Consider the following 24,562-nt stretch of genomic DNA (forward strand, 5'->3'; position numbering starts at 1 on the left):
GTAAATCCCAAATATTTTATTATTTCACCTGTAAATATTCCAGTAAATATCTCCAAAGCATAAGGACTCTTTTAACATAACCACAATACCATATCACACCTAAAAGATTAACAATCATTTCATACCATCAAATATTCAGCCCATATTTCCCTAATTGTCTCATAAATGTCTCTTTTACAGTTGGTTTATTTGAATCAAGATTCAGAAAAAGTAAACTTGAGTAGCAACAGTTTGGAAAAACAACCTAGGAGCTGGGACTGGGTTTCTGAAATCCCTGTTGCTGAATTATATCTGATTATATTTGTGAACTTATGCATATAGACTACGTTTCCAATAAATAATGTAGAATGACTCCGGCCAAGAGCTTCCACAGTAAACAGCATTATAATAGTGAACGCAAATACTGTCTCTTCCTGTATTAACAACCACATAGGAAATGAGGAATCCAACACACAAGCCACAATCCAAGTCCAGGATGACCACTATGCAGCATCCTTAAAGAGCTCGCAGTCCAGATAGGAAGCAGGAGATTAGGAAGGAGATCACAGGGAAGAAACTGGAATAGATATGTTTGAACGTATGGAAAATATTGTTGATAGAGAAAGATGTTGGATATTTGAATAACAACAGATTGATGGGAAAACAGGATAATGAAAAGAAAGGCAATTATTAACTCCGAGAAAAATGAAGCATTGCACAAGAAAGGAACTGTGGTTTTAATGGACTTCCTAGTGCAGCAGTGAGCAATATTTGCATTGTCCTAGTACTTTAGACGGTGATTGTTGATTTAATTAAGAATTGTGTGTGCCATTTTGTTGGATGGAGGGAGAAATGGGGGAGGGAGTATAGGAGAGCTAAATCCTTATCTACCAGGGCAAGAAGTCAAGAAATAATATGATACTGACAAATTAGAGCAATAGCTTATCATTTGGGAATATGGAGATAATAATATGAGAAACAGGTAGAAGGGTTGAGAATGTTTCCTAGAGAGGGCTTGGGAAGAAGTAAGGCAAGAGACTGCCTTACTAACTGCCAAATGGGACACTCACTCTCCAAATTTGGAATGGAACCCATTATAATTACCAGTGAGTCTAGGGGAACTGATCAAAACAGGGATAGGTTCTGCAGGCTTTTTTTTTTTTTTCCCCTGAGGATGACAGCCCTGAGCTAACATCTGTGCCAGTCTTCCTCTATTTAGTATGTGAGTCACTGCCATAGCATGGCTGACTAGTGGTGTAGGTCCGCACCCGGGATCTGAACCTGCAAACCTGGGCCGCTGAAGCGGAGCACGCCAAACTTAACCACTATGCCATGGGGCCGGCCCCTCTGCAGGCTGTTTTAAAAATCAGCTTTATTGAGTTTAACTTACTGATAATAAATCTCTTATTATTATAAAATACTGTACAGTTTGATGAATTTTGATAAATGTAGCACCCATGTAGCCATCACCACAAGCAAGATATAGAACATTTCCATCGCTGCAAAGGATTCCCTTGCACCACTTCCCAGTCAATTCCGGTCCCCAGCTCCCGGCCCCCAGCAACTACTGTCCAGCTTCTATCACTGTAGATCAGATTCGTGGTTTCCAGAGTTTCATGTAAATGAAATCACAGCATAATCAAACAGTACAATACTCTTGTGTCTGGCTTCTTTTACTCAACATATTTTTGAGATTTTATCTATGTTAATACGTGTATCCGTGAGTCATTCCTTTTTCTTTCTTGTTTCTTCATTTACCTGTTGATGGGCATCTGGGTTGTTTCCAGTTTGGGGCTATTATTAATAAAGCTTCCATGAATATTCACGTACAAGTCTTGTGGATATATTCACTTTTCTTGGGAATACCTTGGAGTGGAATTGCTGGATGATAGGCTGAGTGTATGTAACTTTACAGGAAACTGCTAAACTGTTTTCTCAAGTGGTGTCCCATTTTACATTCCCACCAGCAATTTTTGAGAGTTCTGGTTGCTATACACCCACTAAAATGGCTAAAATGAGAAAGACTAACAATACTGGTTTGGGCGAGGATATGGAACAACTGGTTTTGTTGACTTTTTGGTAAATAGAATGCCCTTAAAATGTTTTCTCAGCACTCTGGAACAATAGTACTTAGTATCCATTTTGATCATAACCATTTAAAGTTTGTCCCTTTCCAAAGATTGGGTGAGTTCGATGGGATTTAGGGCAATCTGTATTAAGATTAAATCCCACCAGGTAGAAGTGACTTGTTCTAACCTAGGTATTTTTCAGAGTGTTTAACTTGGCCAGACAGCCAACAAGGCAGGCAATAGATTCCGAGGGCAAAGATATAAATATCCTACAGCACAAAATCAATCTGGCTCATTTCAGGCAATGACCACTAGTTATCAGCTTTCTTTATTTAAAAAAAAATTTAAATATTAGTCCTCTCTTTGAAGAAATTTTTAACCTGCTAGTACAAAATAGAGAATTGAAAGGCTACATCAGCAACTGGTGTATTTTTTTTCACTTTTGCCATTGGTCATTACCATTCCAATCCATCCGCCTCCTTCCCGGGAATAGCTACAGGACTCCGCCCCTCGGCCGGTCTGGCCCCGCCCATCTCCTCTACGCCTGCGCGCCGCCCGCGCCAGCCCCCTCTCCGCCGCCGACACGCCGCGCGCCTGCGCACTGCCTCCCCATGTGGGCTCGGGACGTCAGCGGGTGTCGCTGAGCAGCGGCGCGAAGCCCCCTAGGGGACAGGACCTTGGCACCAGCTCGGCAGCCCCCACCGTCTCGCTGCTGCCCTCCCCTCTCGCTCGTTCCCCGGCGCACATCGCCATGGGCAAGAGCCGGACGAAGCGCTTCAAGCGACCTCAGTTCTCCCCTACGGGCGACTGTCAGGCCGAGGCGGCGGCGAACGGCACTGAGCGAGAGGAGGACGACGGGCCGGCGGCGGAGCTGCTGGAAAAGGTGAGGCGAGGGCCCGCCGGGCCGAGGGCCGGGCCGCGCGCCCCTGCCGCCGCGCCCCGCGCCTGCGCTCTGCTCCGCCTCTGACACTTGCTCCCTCCCGCAGCTCCAGCATCCGAGCGCCGAGGTCCGCGAGTGCGCCTGCGCGGGGCTGGCCCGGCTGGTGCAGCAGCGGCCGGCGCTCCCGGGCCTGCTGCGCCGGGACGCTGTGCGCCGCCTCGGGCCGCTGCTGCTCGACCCCAGCCTGGCGGTGAGGGAGACGGCGGCCGGCGCGCTGAGGTGAGCCGGGGCCGTTCCGGGGCGGTGCCTGGGATCCGGGCGGCACGGCGGCCGGCCGGCGCCTTCTGAGTGCCGCGCACCGTCGCTTGTCCCGTCTCGTCCGCGGTGCCAAGAAGTGCCAAGGGCCTCCCATTTGCAGAGGGGGGATTTGAGCCCAGGCTCCAGACTCCCGAGGCCCCCGTGACCCCCCAGACCACACACATCCCTGTGTCCTCGTGGCTGCTCGCCTGCAGCAGCCGCCCGCCAGGCGTCCTCCGCTCAGGGCCTGGCGCACGTTGTCCCCTCTCCGAGAACCCTCCTTAGAGTCCTGAGGTTCGAGGAACTCCTCCAGTGTATGTGCCAGGTGTTCTAGGTGCAAAATCTAGAGGATTTTGAGCAGGCGGGACAGTGGTTAAGACAGCCGAGATCCCTGCCTTCACAGACCCCATGGTGACGAGGAGACAGACAGGAGACTAGTAAACAGGTAAAACATAACGTTAGATGGTGATAAGTGCTATGGAGAAAACCAAGAGCGTGATGAGTTGGGGGTGGGGGGTTTTGAAGTTGGGTGATCTCTAGAAGACATTTGTGAGCTGAGAGCTGATGGATGAGACAGCCAGACGTCGAAAAACAGGGGAAAAAGCATTCCTGACAGAGGAAACAGCGAAGAAGTGAGGCAGTAAAGGGCTTGGATGGTTAAAGAACAGAAAGGTTATGTGGCTGAGCAGAGTAGGGGGCGGGATATTACAGGAGATGAGGCTGGAGAGATGGACTAGGACTCCATGGTGTAGGGATAAAGGACCTGTTCTAATCAGGAGTAACATCTCATTTACTTTGGAAAAGGCCACTGTGGCGGCTGTGCAGAGAATGGACTGTAGAGGGGGCAAGAGTAGAAGTTAATATTTGTAGTTCTTATAGCTCTGTCTATATTTATTATGTTTCATTCATTCATTTAGCAAATATGTATTGAGTGCCTGCTGTGCACCAGGCAACCGTTAGGCTGTGGGCATGTGATAGTGAGCAAGACGGACATAGTTTCTGTCCTTAATGGATCTTACTGTATTGAGGGAGACAGGCATTAACCAAATAATCACACAAGTGTATAATTACAACGAATGATAATTAGAAAGGATGCTATGAGAGGATATAACTGGGAGTTCGGGGAGGAATACCTTAAGGAAGTGATGTTTGAGATGAGATCTAAGGGATGAGTTTCCCCCACTTGGTGGGGGAAACAGCTTGTAGAATGCCCTACCCTTCCCCCTGAAACACACACACTGGGAGCTCCTGGAAGATTGTGAGGCATCTTCTGACTTGTCTTCATATCCTCAGTGCTTAGCACAGTACTGTGCACTCAGAAGGCAAGCAATGTCTTCCCAATTAAAATTAAGTTTAGTCTGGGTTGCTTCAGGGGGTGTCATTCTCAGTAGCCTCACCCTTGCTGCCCTTGAAGTCTTGATTCCAAGAAAAGGTCCCTTCAGATAAGATTGGGCTATGATTTATTCACGGTAAATAGCAAAAGTCTCCTCCCCTCTTCCTTCCCTATAGCCCCGCTCCTGTGTACTGTCTCAGACTTCAGAACTAAGTTGTCACGTGACAAAGTCATTTGTTTACATCATGTACAGCAAGGATCAGAACAGATGGAAATCTGTGGATTGGTTCTGCAGCATCTTACAGAAATCATAAGCAATTTCATCTGGTAAACCTTAAGTATGGTTAGAAATAGAAAAATTTGAGAGCTGAATAGTGTTTTGTGACATGTGATCTGAAAGTAAAACATTGTAAACTTCTTGTGTAGAAACCTCAGCGCTTGTGGAGGCTTTGACATTTGTGACGACATGGTGACTAAGGATATCATGACTCCTCTGGTGGCACTGCTAAAAGAGGTATGCGGCTGTTACAGTATCTTCATGGCTGTGTTTAAATGTAGCTTTTAGTATCCAAACTTAGATAGGTTGTTTCCTTTTGGTTTAGTGCTTTGGTGTTGGTTGCTTTGTCTTCCCTCAAAACATCCTATGGGAATTTTATTTCTTTTCCTGGCAACACTGATCTCTCATCGTTGATACCAGTCTCGCCATTATTTTGTTCTTACTACTTTTATTTATATACTAGTTGGAAAAGACCTTCCTAAAACTATGGACTGACTGCTATAGACTCTGAACTTCCTACAATAAAAATAATTAGTATTTATTGATCACTTATTTGTGTGCCAGGTGCTGTGTTTTGTTTTGTGTGTTATTTCATTTAATCCTCACAGCAGTCCTGTTTAGCAGGTATTATTATTCCTCTTTTACAGATGAGGAAGCTGAGACGCAGACATTAGGAATTTGCTGTGAAGATTACATTAAGTTCTCAAATTTAATATCATGCCAGCCTATTGCGTGACGTAGTTCAGGGATTAAGGAGCTGTCTCTCTGGAGTGCCTCTCGTCCACTGTTCTGTGTTCACGGGTGATTTTCACTTAAGGCTGTATAAAGAGTATCCAATTTTGATGAGAGGCATCAGTCTTGTTCCCTTTAGAGCAGTGATTCTGCTGGGGGTGACTTGCCCCTCAGGGGACATTTGGCGATGTCTGGAGCCATTTTTGGTTGTCACTGCTTGGAGGTCGGGGTTGCTACTGGCATGTAGTGGGTAGAGGCCAAGGATGCTGGTACGTATCCTACAGTGCACATGACAGCCGCCACAACAAAGAGTCATCCGGGCCAACACGTCAGTAGTGCTGATATTGAGAAGCCTGCTTCAGAAGGTGTGTGGGTTATGCTAGGGGGCAGCACTGCAGAGCGGGTCAGAGCACCAGCTTTGGAGCCAGCATGCCTGGATCTGAATCCCAGCTTCACCACACCTTCAGCAAGCACTCTGTAGCTCAATTTCCTATTTGTAGAGAGACTGGGGATAATAGTTCATCTACTTCATAGGTTTGTGGTGAGGATTAAATGACTTGATATATGCAAAGTGCTTAGAAGAGTGCCTTGCTCGTAGAAGGTCCTGTGTAGATGTTAAGTCTTACTATGTGGTACCTTTCTCTGCCTTATATACTGTCTTTATCACATTAGATAAAATAGTTTGTATTTATTTTACATTTTCACTTAAAATGTGAAATACTTTATATCTAGTTTGTACAATAACTTGTGAACCTCTGTTGTCTGTATTTCTTGCCAAAAAAAGAACAGGGTTGTGAGAACTGTACCGCTTACAAGAATTTGATTGGCTCGTTAACCACTGTCATTTCTGATGTTTAGTTTTTGTAATTCTTCACTATCATTAGCCTTTTTTGTTTAATTATTCTTTTGAACCAGGGTGCTAATCATGATATTTGGTTACAGTGTAGCGCTGGACTGGATTCAAATGAGACGTCTCCGGAAAAAAAAGATCGGAGCAGAAATTCTGTTGAGAACATAGCCAATGAGGCCGTGAACGTGCTGTGGAATATATGGTAAGATGCTTTCCAAATGCAGCGTCTTGCGGCAGGACTCCTCGGGCTGCTACTCTTTCTGTTACACTGCAGAGTTCTCCTTCCTGGTCCTGTAAATCGGTGATGCTAATGCTTGGTAGGAGGTAGTCTCAGGTGACCTAAGGTCAGCCTTCCTTCCCAAGCCCTTTCCTCAGAGCATCACTACGTCTTTTTTTTTCGCTTTACAACTCTTCTCTCCAGTCATAGCTGCTGACAAGAATTAGAGGAATCATGGCTGTTAGCACCTACTGCAGCCCGCTCCTCCCCCTCCGCCCGCATACCTTAAGTGGCAGTTGTCTTAAAACACCAGCTGCTCTGTCCTGGCCTCTGGAATGAAAGAGGGCCACACACGGGGGCTGGTACTCTCCTGCTCGGCCCTGGCAGTTGCTGTTTGGCAGCGAGGTCAGTGCCGGAGAAGAGCTCCCCAGAAGGAAGAAGGCCAGGCTCCCTTCCATGATGTAGCAGTGAGAGGGTAGAATGGACCTGCCATCGGGAGTGGAAAGGACTAGAAACACTGCCTGGATTTATTTTTTTTCTACCCCGTTTTGTGTCCCACATTTCTAACAAGATTCTGTGGTAGTTCCTTATTTTCAATCAGCAGCGATGATAACTTCTGACCTAAAAGCACAGGTATTTCTTAGAATACAAGATTAAGTTGGATCCTGAAAAGCTGCCTACATAGCAATCCGACTTGCTTACGATTTCGTTTTATACTGATGGGTACATTCCACCAGAAAAAGTTGAGCGATCAGATTTGAGGAAATGGAATGTGAGCAAGCTGGTGGGTGCTGTTTTTCTGTGCAGTAGATAACTTTAACTTATGTAAATTGTTGAACTTGGAAGTTTTTTAAAAATTTCTTTGAAAGGAACCTGAAAAAGTGATCTCTATAGTAATCTCTCTTTCCTGAATGCCTGTGAGCCCTATGTGTATCATTTCCAGTTATCATAGCTCTTAACAGTTTTTTGTTTCATAGTTTATATTTTACATTATATTTACATATGTATGTATGTTAAATTATCTTAACACGTAGATGCCTCATCTTCCTGACTATACCTGACTTTACTGTGGGCTTCTTAAGCGTAGGCTCATAGCAGTATTGTGGTAACTGGATGGGTGGGTGGATGGATGGTTAGATAGAAAGAAAATAGTTTATCTTTAGATAACAGGATTGAATTTAATAATTTATCCAGCTCTGACAGCTATTAGTGTGTCATGTGGATATGTGGTATGTGTGGAGGAATACTTTTCTCTGGAAACATGGATAAAATTATTATAATTAGCTCAGTTTACCCTGTATTTAGTATGTATGTTTATTAATGATGTTGATAAATTAATAACAATACTGATTCTTTTATTAAAAGGTAGTGTAACTTCAAAAATATTTATTATAGTAATTTCTCTGTTGAAGACTATACATTCTGTTTGTTGAAATTAGCAGTTTAGAAGGAATGAATGAAATTTTAATTTTACTTTTTTTAAAATTTGTGCCTTTTGTGTGATAAGTATGGAGACCTTTTATCCTTACTTTAACTTATTATTACTATAGTATGGTGAAAAGAACAGTAGTCTGGACCTAAGGAACCACCACTAACAAAATGTGTGATCTTTGGACAGACCACTTCACCTTTTGGGGCCTGGGTTCCTCATCTATAAAATGAGGAGTTGAAGTCAACGACTCCTAAGGTCTCTTCCAGCTCTAACCTTCTGTAAGGAAACTGGCCTGCGGGTAAAGAGATTGGTTAAAAGATCCTACTGTGATAGAAATGAAAACACAGACAGCTAGTTGTGTTCATGTACAGTGAATATGAGGGGGCGTTGGTTTCTTCATCTATAAAAATGGCGGGTGTTTGACTCCAACTCTTTGGTTCTTTTATAAAGCCTAATTTATGTTTTTGTGAATTTCTGTCGTTGATTTCTTAATATTAAAATGTGAATAGTAAAACTCTTTTTTCCCCCTTCAATTTAGTGAATGCAGTAGTAGAGCAGTGTCTATATTCACCAAAGAAGGGTGTTTGGAGATTGTATTAAAGTATTTAAGTAGGTTTTCCACCAATGTTGACCTGGCTATTTCAGTAGGTAAGTGAAGAAAAGGTGATAATTTGTTAAGTACGTGTGGCCTGATTCAAAAATTGTTACTCAGACATAGCATGTTTATTCTACAGGAGTGATTTTTTTCTCATTGTATGTGAATACATAGCTGAGTTCTGTTTGTTCTGAATCTTTTAAAATCTGTGATTAAAACATTACTTACTCATACAATTTTCCTGCTCTTCACTCTGAAATAGAGGAAGGTAATTATGTGAGCATATGTAGTTTCTAGTGTATTACCATTCTTAGAAAACTTTATTAATTCTTGAAGTTTTCATCTTTCATTTACTGAGAAGCAGTAACCCCAACTACCAGGCCTTTGAGCCAAGGTTAATGGGAATCTAGACTTATTTAAATGTCTTGGACCACTCTCTCATACTTGCAGCAGAAAGCTGATAACCTGTGCTTTTTTTGAGAGAGGAAGATAAGTGATTGAAATTTCATGTGGCCCTGCCTTCCTTCTGTGGGACAAGGAAAGCAGAGTCTGGCAGCTTCTGCTGCGTTGGCTCCCTCGCCTTCTATACATGGGGTTAGAGAGCCATGGGGGTCCCTCACTCAGCAGGAGGAGGAGACAGAAACCAGAGGGTGGGTGGCTCAGCAGAGCTCTGGGGGAGAGCGGAGAAGTAGCTGATGAAAAGCTTTTCTCTTCACCCATCGTAATGGCAGGCATCCAGTGGTCCTTTCATTTAACTGTGCATTTCTCCTGGCAAGAGCAGAGTGTATTTCCCTTACTGAAGTGTATTCCCTTACTCGTGTTTCTCTTGGCTCTAATGGATAATTTTCAGAGAACAGAAAAGAAAAAAGAAATAGTGGAATAAATATTACTGGGAAACACGTAGAAATCAGTTTCTCAAAATGGAATCTCTGGCAGAAGGGAGATTTGTGAGTAAAAGTGGATTTAAAAACAGTTGAACTGGGAAAATGGTAGATGACTTCTAGTCTGAGAGAACGGTTTTGTTAACAAGAGAATTTCAAGAAAGTTAGTTCATAGCGTTTAAAAGAACTTCACTTCTATTTTGTACCTTTAGTCTTATAGATTATTTTTTTAGTATTTTTCTCTAATGAACTTTTAAAAAGTAGATCAGAACAAAGTGATTTTGCGTTGTATAATAGTGTTTACCCTCTGCATTTAACTAGATTCATGATTTTTTAAACAAAAGTCAAATTACTTTTGTTTCAGAAATCCAGCAGGGCTTACATATGGTAAAATGAACTTCTGAGATTCCATCCTTCTTATTAGTATGTCGTTGTTTGAACTTGTATCATCTTTATGGTAGCAGTCACAACTTATCTTGGCTTTTTGCTAAGTAAATTTAATTCGTCTCTTAATGAAAAAATATTACATTTGGATATATGTATCTGTACATATATGCATATATATGGATTCGTATACAAATGTATTTTGAGAACCAAACTAGATCACACAAATAGCATGTATTTTGACTAATTTGGATGGGCATGATCTACTTTGAAATTTTTAGACCTGGAAAGGAATAGATTTATATTGAATACAATATTTTAAAGAAAACAAATTTGGGTTTGCTTCCTCTTTTGTGCTTCAGAGATCTTTTCTGTCGACCTTTCCTGCAATCCCAGTTGTTTTTATACTTTCAGTTAATTATTTCTAGTGTGCACGTTGTAATCCATTGTTGTATTTTAATGCAAAGGAGGAGTTAAGTGCTAAATGGATCATATTGTCTATTAATATTTTACCCATCTCTTAATTTGCTCATATTTTTATGTAAAATACTTTTTTTCTTAAAGAAATATTGCTTCACCAGAAATAACTCTTAATTTTTAAGATATGCTGAATTTTTAAAAAGCCAGAGTGTCCCCAAACGTAGGGCTTCCTGTTAGTGACAGCAGAACTACTCTAAGTGTTATCTGTGGACTGGTGTTTGGTCCACAGGCTGTTTGCTGCTGGTTCACAATGAGTACAGAAACTGGGGATAAACCTTTATAATATATGGGGTTTCTTTTTTTGGCTGAGGAAGAGTCACCCCAAGCTAACATCCGTTGCCAATCTTCCTCTTTTTTCTGCTTGAAGAAGATTAGCCCTGAGCCAACATCTGTGCCAGTCTTCCTCCATTTTGTATGTGGGTCGCCAACCACAGCACGGCCAACAAGCAGTGCAGGTCTGCGCTCAGGACCCGAACCCGAGAACCCAGGCTGCCGAAGTGGAGCACACTAAACTTAACCACTAGGCCACAGGCCCAGCCTCTGTAAATGTTTATAGTAATCCCACATTGTCACGACATTTAAGAGCCTTTTAAATTGTATTTTATAAATAAAAGTGTAGTTCTGTAAAGAATTAGAAATTAAGAAAAAGAAAAGAAAAAAGATCTTGAAGCGCTGATAGTTTACGAAGCCTCATTTGCATATACCATCCTTGAGGTAAAGCGTACATATCCCAAAAAGCTACGTTTCTGAAGAAGTTGTAAAGATGCAGATGTTTTTTGATGTTATATTGGTGTGAATTATCCTAGCAGAAGTCATCTGTTTCTGAATATTTAATTTTTGTCTTTATAGCATATTGTTTGCAGACGGTGACTGAAGATAACCCCGAGCTACTGAAATCTTTCAGTGCCCCAGCGTTGCATGTGCTGGAATCAGCAATGCTTTCTCCTGTCAATTCCATGGAATACATTCTGTTAAAGACGTTGGTGTCAGGTAAAAATTAGCCATATGCGATAGTATGCTTTTTTAGTAACTTGTAAGGGGTAGAGATGGGGGCCAAAATTCAGACATTCCTACATTTCACCACATCAGGGCCTCCCATGTTTATGTCTGTTCTGAGAAATTTTAATATTTAAGTGGAGATCTTTACTTCAAGCGGTTGTGCATAGTCGCAAAGCCTTCTAGAATAGATTTGTTTTCAATTTAAAGAACTACTGTTGTCTGAAAAAGAAATGCTATGGTCAGGATCCCCTCTTATTTATGAGGCAGTGAGTTCAAAAATTAACTGTGGGCATCCAAGACATGACCACTCACTTTTCTGTAAGCTCTTTACCTCCAACTCTGTTCTCCTTGGAATTTCTAAATACAGAAATGAGAAAGAATCTGGTGATATCTTGAGTAATGGACAATTTGTACAGTTTTTTTTGTTTTTGCTGGGAAAGATTCACCCTGAGCTAAACATCTGTTGCCAATCTTCCTTTCCTTTTCTTTTTTTAATTTTTATTTTTTTTCTTCCTCCCCAAAGCCCCAGTACATAGTTGTATATTCTAGTTGTAAGTCCTTCTAGTTCTTCTATGTGAGCTGCTGCCACAGCATGGCCACTGACAGACGAGTGCTGTAGTTCTGCCACCGGGAACCAAACCCCGGCGGCCAAAGCAGAGAGCGCCGAACTTGAACCACTAGGCCATCAGGGCTGGCTCTGTACCGTTTCTGTGTATATTTTCCTCTTGGCTTTTGGCCTTGCAGAGGTAATTTATCTCGAGAGGTGGCTTTTTTCAAAGTGGTAAAATACACATAACAAAAAATTTACTATCTTAACTATTTTTAAGTGTACAGTTCAGTAGTGTTAAGTTCACTCACATTGTTGTGCAACAGATCTCCAGAACTCTTTTCATTTTGCAAGACTGAAACTCTATACACGTTAAATTACTCCCCATTGTCCCCTACTCCCCATTTTCCCCTCCGCCAGCCCTCAGCAGCCACCATTCTACTTTCTGTCTCTATGAATATGACTATTCTAGGTGCCTCATATAAGTGGAATCATACAGTGTTTCTTCCTATGACTGGCTTATTTCACTTAGCATAATGTCCTCAGAGTTCATCCATGTTGTAGCCTGTGTCAGAATTTCCTTCCTTTTTAAAGCTGAGTAATATTCCACTGTATGTATCTACCACATTTTGTTTATCCATTCATCCGTGGATGGACACTTGGGTTGCTTCCACCTGTTGGCTTTTGAATAATGCTGCTGTGAATATGAGTGTACTAAAATCTGAGTTCTTCGTTTCAGTTCTTTTGGGTGTATACCCAGGAAGTGTTTTTATTTTTACAGTCACTTTTTTTTTTTTAATTCGTCTAACTACTTAATGGTAACTCCTGTTCTATTTTGATAAGCAAAAAACCAAGAACCTGCTCTCTGGTTTGTTCGTGAGACTTTGGAATTTTAGTACATTCCATCCCACTCTTGGAATATAAGAAGCTGCTTAGGAGAGCAGCTCAGGTTAAGATTAAAGGAAGCGAGGCAACTTAATTTGTTGTTTTAAAAGAAACTCGATCAGTGTTCTCTTGGTCTGCTGCTGTGTGATATATCAGAGAGAGGCCTGTGTGCCAAGGGAGGGAGACGGTTGTGAAGGACTGTGATAAAGGCAGCTGCCTCTGTGTAAAGCTTTTTCACATTTAATAAAAATGGAACAAAGGCAGTGGGGTTGAGAATGTTTGAAATTATACCTGAGCTTAAAGAATCAATCTTGTGGAAACTGTTTAATAAAAGATTTCACAGGCGATTCCTTTGTCCTTGTGTTCATTTTTTCCAGGCACAGTTTGGAATCTAAAAGACGTTATTCCATCTAAGAGTCAGGCAGAAATCATAAATGCCATTCTCAAGATCTTATCTGAAGTTTTGGAAATGGATGCTGGTGAAACGGTTATTCGAATGAAGGAGGCTGAAACTCAGAAGTTAAAAACTGCTGCAGAGACTGAGGAAATATTAGAAAATGCTAATGGTGATGTTTTGATTGAAGATGATGAAATGGAAGAAATTCCTCATAGAAGAAAAGTCAGAAGGAAAACTTTCATTTCAGATTTACTTCCAGTAAGTCAGATTGATGCTTTCAAACGTGGATTAATACAGTTCTTTTCTTTCAATACATATCCTAAGCTTTGTAGAAAAATGTTATAGCAAAATTAATTAGAAAGTGAATTTCAGTAAAAATCAGTCATATTTTCCCATTAACTCTCACTATAACATTAGAAATCTACTCCCAAAGGGGAAAAAAAAACCTCCTGTCTAAAATGAAACTTCTATATACAGAAGATTTCTACATTGGGTTAGACCAATAGTTTTGCAACACTTTAGAAGCATGTGATCATCTTCCTAACCCACTTTAGTTGCACACTGTCTCCCAGATTGTCTTCACACTAAAGGAATTTTTACTCTGCGTGGATTGGCCCTTGCATCCTTTGTCTCTTTTATTTTAGTATTTAGCTTTACCAGAGGAGCAAACCAGACTTTCCTTTACCCACTGCTGCTGAGCAGAGGAGGCTGGGCGACTGTGAGAATTGATGATGGTTTGTGGTTTCTGCAGCCTGGGTGATGGTGGCACACTTGTGCTGGTGGGTGTGATGTTGGGATAAGGGTGCAGGAAACATTTCAGCTGAGCCAGTCAGCAGAGAGGGAGCCATACATCGGGAAAACATTTCCCCCAAGGAGGAGAGCAGGAGTTGGGAAGACAAGGACGGTGAGTCGGGCTTTATTCATTCAGGTGCACATTTTCTGTGCTCCTGCCGTGTGCCAGGCACCGTGCCAGATGCTGATGATGGAAAGATGATTGAGACATTTTTCTTGTCTTCAGGGACCTTTTCCATCTTGGGAGGACAGACATATAATTATGATTTATTATAATGCCTGTGCTAAGAACGGTGATGGACTGTGCCCAGATTTCTAAGGGAGCAGTTTCTATAGAGTAGGCACTCCTGACTCATCCCTGATGGGGGAGACAGGGAAGAGGCTGTCAGGGAAGGCTTTTTGGACAGAACACCCGAGCTGTCTCAAAGGCTAGGGTAGGAAGCAGCATGGCGGAAGCAGGGTAGTGTTGTTCAGGGGCCTGGAAGCAGGAGGATCAGGCAGGAGGCTGCTCAAGTCATTCTGAAGAAAGATGATGAGGCCTGAACTGGAAGAATGCTATTAACATTCTCTCACACTTTCTACAATTTCAGACGTGGCTGTCCTGATTCATAGAAAATGAACTGAAACTGAAAATTGTCTTAAGTCAGTGTCGTAGAGTTTTGATAATCTGCCTAATAAGAATTCTTTAAATGGAATATACCGGAAAACAAAGATACCAGTACACTACTTTCTTGCATTCACAAAGTCTTGTAAAGCCTGAATTAGTGGTGTTTTAAAGAAATGTCGTGATTAGAACTACTTTCCCAGTCCCCATGAATGGCTGTTGGGTGCAGAGCGTGGTGTTAAGTGCTGGGAGGGATACAAAGTGAGAAGGCTGTCCTGTCCTTGAGCTGCCTGCAAATCATAAGGAGCTTAAAAAACGTAGACCCCCTTTTGGTTCCAGGGGCACATATCTGAACCCCAGATTTACTCCTTGTCTCGCTTTTGCGTCTGAGTCAGAGTCGACTAGGCTTTAAAGTCAGTGAAGTAGGACAGACAAAGGCGTAGCTGCGCGCCGTGTCCTCCCAAAGAGGTGTGAGAAAGAACCTAGCAGTGCCTCTTCAGTTGTCACAGGAAGGGTAAGCTGTAGATCCAGGATGTGCACGCTTTCACAGCCACACGCGGAACGTCGGTTTCACAGCCACAGGTGGAAGACAAGGGCTTGGAGGCTCCTGGGCAGCCTCAGTGGTGCACTGACTTCATCCTGCCTGAGGCACGTGTACTGCGTTTCACCACCCCAATTCCTGTCAGAGCAGAGGAGGAAATGACATTGGGCTGTCAGGAACTCTGAAGTCGTGCTGGGAGCAGGAGAATGGCACTCCTGGGGATTTCCCCCCTCCAGCCTGGCTTCTGCGGGGCTCCTGAAGGGAGCAAGTGGGGGTTGAGATCCACCTCTACCAGGGTTAAGTGCAGTTTAAAAAGTATGGATATTTAGGGCCGGCCAAGTGGCGTAGCAGTTAAGTGCACGCGCTCCGCTTCAGCAGCCCGGGATTTGCAGGTTCAGGTCCCGGGGGCGCACCAACGCACCACTTGTCAAGCCATGCTGTGGTGGCATCCCACATATAAAGCAGAGGAAGATGGGCAAGGATGTTAGCCAGGGCCAATCTTCCTCAGCAAAAAAGAGGAGGATTGGCATCAGATGGTAGCTCAGGGCTGATCTTCCTCACCAAAAAAATAAATAAATAAAAATTAAATAAAAGTAAAAAGTATTGATATTTAACACTATTTAGAGATTTACTTTCCTAAGTATTATTTTAAGATAGAATTTTGGTGCTTATAAAATGCAGTGTTTTCTCATAACAAAAGCTTGCTTTTTTAAAGTCTGTTAACGTAACTGAGTAGACTGGATGATTAACATGCTAGTCAGTCAGCCGATGTTTAAGTGCCAATGGGGTGCTAGGCATCGTGCTGATGCGTGCCAGGAATACAGATTTGTAGTGAGTCAGCTCCCATCTTTCACGCTGTCTGATGGCTTGTGCAGGAGTCTCTCCGAATCAAAACGTTAAATTGCATCATTTCACTTAGGAAGGTATCCCAGCTCGTGGCCACGTGGGTCAAGTTCCACACGCTCCACTTCGGCAGCCCCGGTTCTCAGGTTCAGATCCTGGGTGTGACCTACTCCACTCACCAGCCATGCTGTGGTGGTGTCCCACATATAAAGTAGAGGAAGACTGGCACAGATGTTAGCTCAGGATGAATCTTCCTCAGCCAAAAAAAAAAGAAAAAGTGTAATCACAAATAATGTAAAGAACGAACCAACCCAACTTGTTGTTTTAACGTATGCTAAAGTAGAGTACTTGCGACTCATCTTCCACAGTTATCAGTTATCAAATCATAGTCTGTTTTATTTCATCTCTTTCCCCACCCACTCTCCCCTCTCACTACTGAATATTTTGAAGCAAATCTCAGATGTCATAACATTTCATCTACATTGGTTCTTTGTGTCAGTTTGATAACAATAGGAAGCAGGGAGATGTTCTGAGCAGGAGAGTTATATAAAGAAGCGGAGCTTAATTTCAGAGTTCTTCTAAGCCAGATCGCCCATTTTAGGTGGACGAGAACCCCGCAACAGCGTGTCTTGTTTAGCTGTGCGTCCACTCTCGTAAATGTTCGTGTGGTTAAACATCATACATAAAGCAAAGAGGAATAATTTGTATATATGTTCTTGCCAGCAGTAGAAGGAATACAAATACAAGGATTCCTAAGCTACGTCTATTAAATTAGCAATTTTTTTTTTTTAACAACGTGGATTAAAATTGCAGTAAAATTATTGCACAAAGACGTTGCTGGAGGATTATAAATGAGTGTGAATATTCTGGAAAGGAAAATGGGAATATATCACAGGATCTATAGATGTGTTTTTTACCTCTGGCCCAGTAAATATGAGGAAATAAGATAGCTAAGTAATCTGAAATAGTCCACACTAGTGAAATGCTTAATAAATTATAGTGCATCGATTTAATGGAATATTGTATGGCCATTAAAAAGACAATTAGGAAACTATTGAAATTGGGAAATATTCAGACAATAAAATATACATTATTTTTTGCTTATGCACTATTTTGGAAATTCATTGTAGCTATTTCACTTTTCATAGGAGACTTGAGAATTAAGGTCATGTAAATTTATACAACTCATTTTAAGAATGTTAATTGATAAGTTCATGTTATTTATTTCCAGAGAAAAAGTCCCCCGTTTCTTCAGTCTTAAATGCTTTATTGCAATCTTCAAAGAAAGCAGGAAGCAAATCTATCTGCTCCTTAGCCAAGCTCTGTTGGTCGTATAAGGGCTTGTTATTAGTTACTGTTAATGCAGTCTTTTCCAAAAAGCATTTAGTCTAAGCATCTAAAAGGTGTGTGTAGAAGTGCCTGGTGTCTGAAGTGAACTCTTGTTGAACCTTAGTGTGCTGAGCTGCTTCTTAGCACATTAGATTAAGTTTCAGGGTGAATTCAGTTCAGAATTCCTGAAGATTTATCTGCTCTCTGCAGCTAAGCGACACCTAGAGAGTAACCATGCAGGTGGATGGAAACCCAGTTAACAGTGGCATGCCCCTCAGTGCCAAGGGAATCATAAGGCCTATGTGTACTTCCAGTACTTTATGACTTTTCTTCTCCTACCCCACCCCCCAGGTGCTCTATTCCAAGTGCAGAAATCATCTAGGAGGCTTTAATTAAGGACATTCACACAAAAATATTTTCCCAAATGTTCGAGAGTTGGTTGTTTGCTTTTTTGTTTTTTAGCCCACTGACAAGGAACTGAGAGAGACAATAGCATTGCTGACAGCTCAGCAGACTGCTCTGGAACTCATTGTCAACATGTGCTGCAGTGAAGGTTGGTTACCTGTGTACATTTAGACCTTCTCCCCCTGGACTGAGAGGGCCCCTTCCGTGAGGATTTTCTTAAATATTCCAGTTCTATGCGGTTTGCGCTCTTCCCAGATCCCTCTGATGATGAATGGGAAGAGCTTTCTAGCAGTGATGAAAGCGATGCATTTATGGAGAATTCCTTCAGTGAGTGTGGTGGACAGCTGCTTTCTCCCCTCTGCCTCTCGCACGAGGTTCACACCGCCCTCACCAACTACCTCATCCCAAAGAAGGTAATCTGTTTTCAGTCTAGGCTCACTGTGGAGCATGGGAAAGGCTTAAGAAAGCTATTCATTCTGTATGCAGAAGCAGTTCACACTTCCAGCTGTAGGGAATGGTAAGATCTGGGAAACAAAACAATTAACAGTACTGGAACTAGGGTGAAAAGTATCTTCATCAAGCCTAACCATTTCACTTAGAATTAATATGTTGGGATCTTATAAAGGGATCATGTGTAAATGACTCTACTCTTTAACCTTTACTTTACTGCCTTTTTTAAATCTAGGTTTTTGAGAAAACTGCCTTTCCAAACAGCATTGCAGTTGACATATGTTTTAGGAACCCCACTTGGAAACCTTTGATTAAAAAGTAAGAACTTTTCTATTTTCGAAATCATTTGTGATTATGTTATTATATGAAATAGTAGGCCATTAAATAGAAGATGCTGACTTCCCCCCAGACTCAAAAGTTCCATTCCCGTGTATATTCCCTAGAGAAATGTGTGTATATGTGCACTAAGACACGAGAATGTACATGGCAGTGTGGTTCACAGTTCCCCCAACCTGGAAGCAACCTAGTGTCCATCCGTGGCAGAATGGATAAGTAAATTTTCACATAATCATACAGTAAAATCCATACAGCAATAAAAAGAATCTGAACTAGAACTACTCACAACGTGGGTGAAACTTATAACATTGAGCAAGAAAACACGGCACAGAAGAATACACACACTGTGATTCCATTTTTACAAAGTTCAAAAACAGGTCACACTAAACTGTTTTGTTTAGGGATGCATACAGGTGGTGAACGTATAAAGAAAAGCAAGGAAATGTTTACCATAAAAGTCCAGATAGTGGTGATCTTTAGGGGTCTGGGAGGTGGGTGTGATAGGGAGGGGATAGGTGGGCTGTGAGGGTCCTGCAGCGTTTATTTCTTTTTTGTGTGTGTGTGAGGAAGATCAGCCCTGAGTTAACATCCGATGCCAATCCTCTTCTTTTTGCTGAGGAACATTCGCCCTGGGCTAACATCCGTGCCCATCTTCCTCTACTTTATATGGGACGCCGCCACAGCATGGCTTGACAGGTGGTGCATCAGTGCGCGCCCGGGATCCGAACCTGCAAACCCTGGGGCTGCAGAAGTGGAGCCCACACACTTAACCACTACACCACCGGGCCGGCCCCGTGCACCGTTCATTTCTTACGCAGGCGCACAGGTGTTTGCTTTATAAACCCTTTGTTAAACTCGGGGTGTGCACCAAGAGCTTTATTCTATGTGTGTTATATTTCACAATGCAAAATAATTTTAAAGATGCCATGTGTCGGAATTTTCCTAAAGCATGTTCCTTATTATTCATAAATGTGGTTTGCCTCAGAGGTCTTGAGTGCTCAAGCAATTTGATTTGGTAGATGAACAGTTCACCTTAAGATTCTTTGCTAACTGCCATAGAGCTCCTGCTTACAGATCTTCCCATTCAGAGTCTGGAGCTCAGGTTGAAGTTAATGCTGGGTTCTGTTGGGTAACCGATAGAGAAACAGACAGCATTCTCTTGCTTCCTTTCCAGAATGAACACTATTCAGTGCAGAGCCCTCGTGTGTCTGCAGAGTCTGGTGTCCCTCCTGGACGTGGACCATCTGGGAGGAGCCCCAGCCCTTCAGGCACTTGCACAGCATCTGTCACAGCTGCTTTTTTCTCAGCCAGGTAAATATTGAGGCCTTATTATGAAAGACTACTCGGGTTGAGCAGAATTTCAAAGGGGCAGAAACTTGGACTTCGTAACTGTACGTTGTTTGTCATCCAACCTGCAGAAACCTCTCCCAAACACTAACAGTCGTTTATTTACAGTCGGCAGTGGCATAGTGAAAACAAGGTATGCAAGCAGGTCTGCGCATTGTATTTTTCTTTTTTATTAAAATTGCTTGCATCCAGTTATGTCAGGCCAGTTAAGGCTAAATCACAAACATCGTAAATATTAGGCCTCAGTAATTCTCTATTTTTAATTTTTCTTCTTGAATTTAAAACCATTTGATTTCCATTTGATTGGGTAATACATACATGTATTACAGAATTCGAAAGCTATTAGAGGACATAAAGTGGAAAGCCCCCTCCTCTGTCTCACCACCCAGGTCCTCCCAGAGCAGTCGCTGTTGGCAGGTTCCTGTGTCTTCTTTCAGGTGCTCAGTTTAAAGTGTGTATGTGTGTGTTTAAGGCGTATGGTGGAAACCAGACACACAGTTCTACACCTCGCTTTTTTCTAACACATCTTTCTTCAAACACCTTTGCATGGTAGGAGCTGAGTCTCCAAGTTATGGGTCTCTGTTATGTGTTAATTTCACTTGTACACAAAAACCTGGAGAGATACCGTATATGGTTAACTATTTTTAAATGACCTTGCTGTGCCAGGTTTAATGCATGCTTTTCTAACAGATTTCCTTTTTTTTTTTTTTTTATGAGGAAGATCAGCCCTGAGCTAACATCTGCCAATCCTCCTCTTTTTTTTGCTGAGGAAGCCTGGCCCTGGGCAAACATCCGTGCCCATCTTCCTTTACTTTATATGGGACGCCGCCACAGCATGGCTTGACAAGCGGTGCATCAGTGCACGCCCGGGATCCAAACCGGCGAACTCTGGGCCGCCGCAGCAGAGTTCGCGCACTTAACCACTTGCGCCACCAGGCCGGCCCTTCTAACACATTTTCATAGTTCATTATAGTAGGATCTCATTTAACTTAACCACATTAAACTACAGGAGCTCAAACCAAACAAACAAAAAAGAGAGACTGAGAGAGAAGAAACAGTAGAGTTTTATGTAGTAAAGGAAAGTTCTCCACATTACCCAGCATGCATGTCTGGTGTGAGGGTAATAAGGGAGGTATGAATCTGCTGCTCTCTCAACTCCTCAGTTTTGGATGTCTTTAGGGATGTTTTGAGGGTAAACTTGAAGATATTCGATACTTGCTTTCTGCACTAACTTTAGAATCTAACCATGAAATAAGATCTAACTCCACTGTGTTGCATTCAATGTGTTATTCATATATTTCATTGTAAACTGTTTAACATTTCCCCTTCTCAGACACAGCATTGCGTCCAAGAGTTGAAACTCTTAAGAGATCAAAATATGGTTGCTTTTGACTAAATACAAGTTTCTGTATAAACATTCATTCAAGACTGTTCCCCAGTTCTTTAGACATCTATTTTGCATTCTATTGAGTTCATAAGAGGTGCCATGTGTTTAGTGGTGCATGTTTTATAAGTTCTAGATTAATTTTTTAAAATTAAGTGAATAAATGTTCAGAAACCCATATATAGTTATTGTTCTGTCTCTACTGACTTTTCAGCATTTGTCAATTAACATGTGGTTTTCCAGTGATCTCGGGCTGCGCATTCTTTAGCTGGCATAATCTCGTGAGAGCCGTGCCCAGCCATACCAAAGGCAGGATGTAGACAGGATATGCGCAGTGCTGGCCCCATTCCCATTCCAAGCCAGGACTGGGCCGCTCCGGAGTACCAAGGTGGCTTGTGAGAGTGAGCTGGCCAGACGATGACTGTAGCTTTGTATTTCTCTCCCGGCCTTGTAAACCTGGAAGAGACCTGGGTGGCATGGCGGGAAGGAGGGAGTTTTATCTGACTTGCTGGCATTCTGGCTCCCATCAGTCCAGCAGGATGTTCCATGGGGTGGGGAGGGGTCGGACAGCTGTTGCTCATCCCCACTCCTATCCACCCATTCCCATGGGCTCCCTGCAGGGAGCGGGGCCAAACAGGATGGTACACAGCCAGAGCGCCAGGTGGGCTGGACCTCCCCAGCCTCTTGCTGCCTTCAAGCCCTGCCTCGCCTGAGGGAACCCCACCCGCCCTAGTCCCACAGCTGCCATCTCTTGCCTCTGAGCCATTCCTCAGTGAGAATCCAATCAAGGTACCACAGGCCCCTCCCCAACCAGCAGGAAGGGTTTATTTCACTTGAAGTAAGTGCACATATTCTGTGCCTCTGCCATACTGCAGCACTTGGTATGTTGCCCCCAGTTCAGCTGCTTTTGGTGACCATTGGTGCTTGCGCATTTGTTACCTGGAAAGATCACAGGAAGACCTTACCAAGCTGAGCCTTGGGAAAATAATGGAAAGTTTCTGAATTGGGGGAAATATAATTAAACACTTTGATTTTAAGTAAGTTCCAATTTCATGGCTATTCTTGACATAATCTTTTCTTATCAGAATGAAATTTTTCATAAAGGATAATGGCTTATATTTAAAGGTAGTATTCTAATATAGTCCTTCTAAACATTTGGGATTTATTAAATAAGGTAATCCTATGGGTTCTACATGGATCGTGTGAGCTGTTATTGGAGAATTTGGTGGGGAGGATGGGGCTACATTTCTCTCCTTTGTTGTGTTACCGTGTGTGACATTTACTTAACTTCTTTGACAATACCACATGTGTTGACCTTTTACTGAGAATTTGTCAGAAAGGCAGGGTGATTTGAAATTTCTTTCCCAAATATGGATAAATGGCCAGAAATGTGAATTAAATAAACATCGCCCACATATTTTTCTTAATTTAGGGAGAGTATGAATTACACATAATGTAAAACAGTTGTGTGGTTTAGATTAGGGTTTTGAATCTAGCTAAGGTAATGCTTATTTTCCTGAGAATGGAGGACAGAAAAAAATTGATTCTGAGATATGTTCTAGTTTGTATTGAGTTCTTCAAAACGTGGCTTGCTTTATCTGCAGTTAATGACTTTCCAGGGCTACACTTATAACTTTCATCAAATATAAATATAACTTACATTTCAGAGGCAATATGGTGACTTTTTGAAGTTTAATAGTAACAGCTTCATACCAGTTCTTGAGTGCCTGTTAGGTACTAGGTTGTATGAGCTGGGCATTGTTACCCATCTTCCTGACGAGGAAGCTGAGATTTAGAAAGGCTGAGAAACTTCTTCAAGGTCATTCATTCTTTTAATGTGTTATTTATTGAACTTTATGCCATGTGCTGTTCTAGGTCAGAGGGATACAGGCATGAACAAGATAGGCAAGGCCACTAGGCTCATGGAGCTTCCATTCTTGTGTAAAGATTTAATGTAATTTCAGCTATGAAGAAAAACATAGAAGCAGAATGGTGTGAGGTCCTGTGTTAGGTGGTTAGTGTGGAAAGGCCTCCCAGGGGAGGTAACGTCTGAGCAGAGACCAAAATGAAATGAGAGGTCATGTAATGTCAGAGGCAGGATCCATCCCAGGTCTGCTGTTCCTAAAGCTGCCTGTCTGTTCTGTGATATTTACAGGAAATCCTTACTTCTCTACATAATACATAGCTGAAAATGAGACAGCCGAAAAATATAATAAGCTTTGATTCAAATTTGTGCAGAAAGCTGCCTCGCTCTCATGCAAGCAGCCTGAAAAGGGGCATCCGAATCTGTGTAGGCCCCCAGGCACCACAGGGCAGAAAGCCGAGGTATCTGTTGCTGCATAACAAATCACCCCAAAACTTTGTGGCTGAAAGCAGCAATAATCATGTGCTATTTCTCCTGGTTTCTGTAGGTCAGAAATTTAGACAAGGCACAATGGAGACGGTTTGTCTCTACTCCACAATGTCTAGGCTTACAGTTCTCAACGGGGGCCGGGGGGCCCAGTTTTGCCCCAGGGTTCATTTGGCGGTGTCGGGGGCCATTTTTTTTAGTTACAACTTGGGAGTTGCTGCTGGTGTCTAGAGGGTAGAGGCCAGGGATGCTGCTAAACATCCTACAGCGCACAGGAGACCCTGTACACACAACAAAGAATGATCTGGTCTGAGCTGTCAGTAGTGCTGAGGTTGAGAAACCCTAGCCCAGGGCCTCTGCTGGAAAACTAGGAGCTAGAATCATCCGTAGTCTTGTTCCCTCACATATCTGCCAGTTGGTGCTGGGGCTGAGAGTCAGAACACCCACAAGTGACCTCTTCATGTGACCTGGGCTTCCTCATAACATGGGGGCTGGGTCCCAGGGCAAGAGGCGAGAGAGAGGCCAGAGGACACACATGTGAGTCAGTGGAAGTCATGTTGCCTTTTATGACCTGGCCTGTCACTTTTGTGAGTTCCATTGGTTGAAGAGGTCAGAGTGCCACCCAGATTCAAGGGGAGGGGAAATAGACTCCACATCTTTATGGGAAGTGGCAGGGTTCTAGAAGGTCATGCAGAACTGGAAATACCGTTGTGGCTATTAATGGAAAATAAAATCTACCACACCAAGTCAATCGCTTTTCCTTTCCGCTAAAGGGATAGGGAGCCAACTCACCTGGGCGACCCTCACCCTTCTGTGTGACTGTGTTAGCATAATTGTTGATTGCTGTTGTTCTCTTTGTCCTGTGTGGGAAGAAGGGACCGTAAGAAAAGAGTAAAAATAGGCAGGAGTGGGAAGGGGAAGCTGGGTCAGTGAAAACCATAGAAACC

The 24,562-nt window shown here is 42.6% G+C and overlaps 1 protein-coding gene across 2 annotated transcripts in view; it reads left to right on the top strand.

The window, feature by feature from the left end:
* Positions 1–2,657: 2,657 nt before the first annotated feature.
* Positions 2,658–24,562, top strand: part of HEATR3 (HEAT repeat containing 3) — a 35,333-nt gene continuing 13,428 nt past the window's right edge. The window contains exons 1-11 of one of the 2 annotated variants that reach the window (XM_058527771.1): positions 2,658–2,931; positions 3,035–3,207; positions 4,985–5,072; positions 6,510–6,619; positions 8,605–8,714; positions 11,256–11,396; positions 13,215–13,492; positions 17,806–17,896; positions 18,004–18,161; positions 18,434–18,516; positions 19,709–19,845. In XM_058527771.1, the coding sequence (XP_058383754.1) occupies positions 2,800–2,931; positions 3,035–3,207; positions 4,985–5,072; positions 6,510–6,619; positions 8,605–8,714; positions 11,256–11,396; positions 13,215–13,492; positions 17,806–17,896; positions 18,004–18,161; positions 18,434–18,516; positions 19,709–19,845 (1,501 nt within the window). In that variant the 5' untranslated portion in view covers positions 2,658–2,799. Of the gene's footprint in view, positions 2,932–3,034; positions 3,208–3,321; positions 3,671–4,984; positions 5,073–6,509; positions 6,620–8,604; positions 8,715–11,255; positions 11,397–13,214; positions 13,493–17,805; positions 17,897–18,003; positions 18,162–18,433; positions 18,517–19,708; positions 19,846–24,562 lie in introns of those variants that run through there. The other variant, XM_058527770.1, reaches the window with a different exon arrangement.

Source organism: Diceros bicornis, chromosome 32 (assembly GCF_020826845.1).
Source record: "Diceros bicornis minor isolate mBicDic1 chromosome 32, mDicBic1.mat.cur, whole genome shotgun sequence".
In the NCBI taxonomy this organism is placed as follows: domain Eukaryota; kingdom Metazoa; phylum Chordata; class Mammalia; order Perissodactyla; family Rhinocerotidae; genus Diceros; species Diceros bicornis.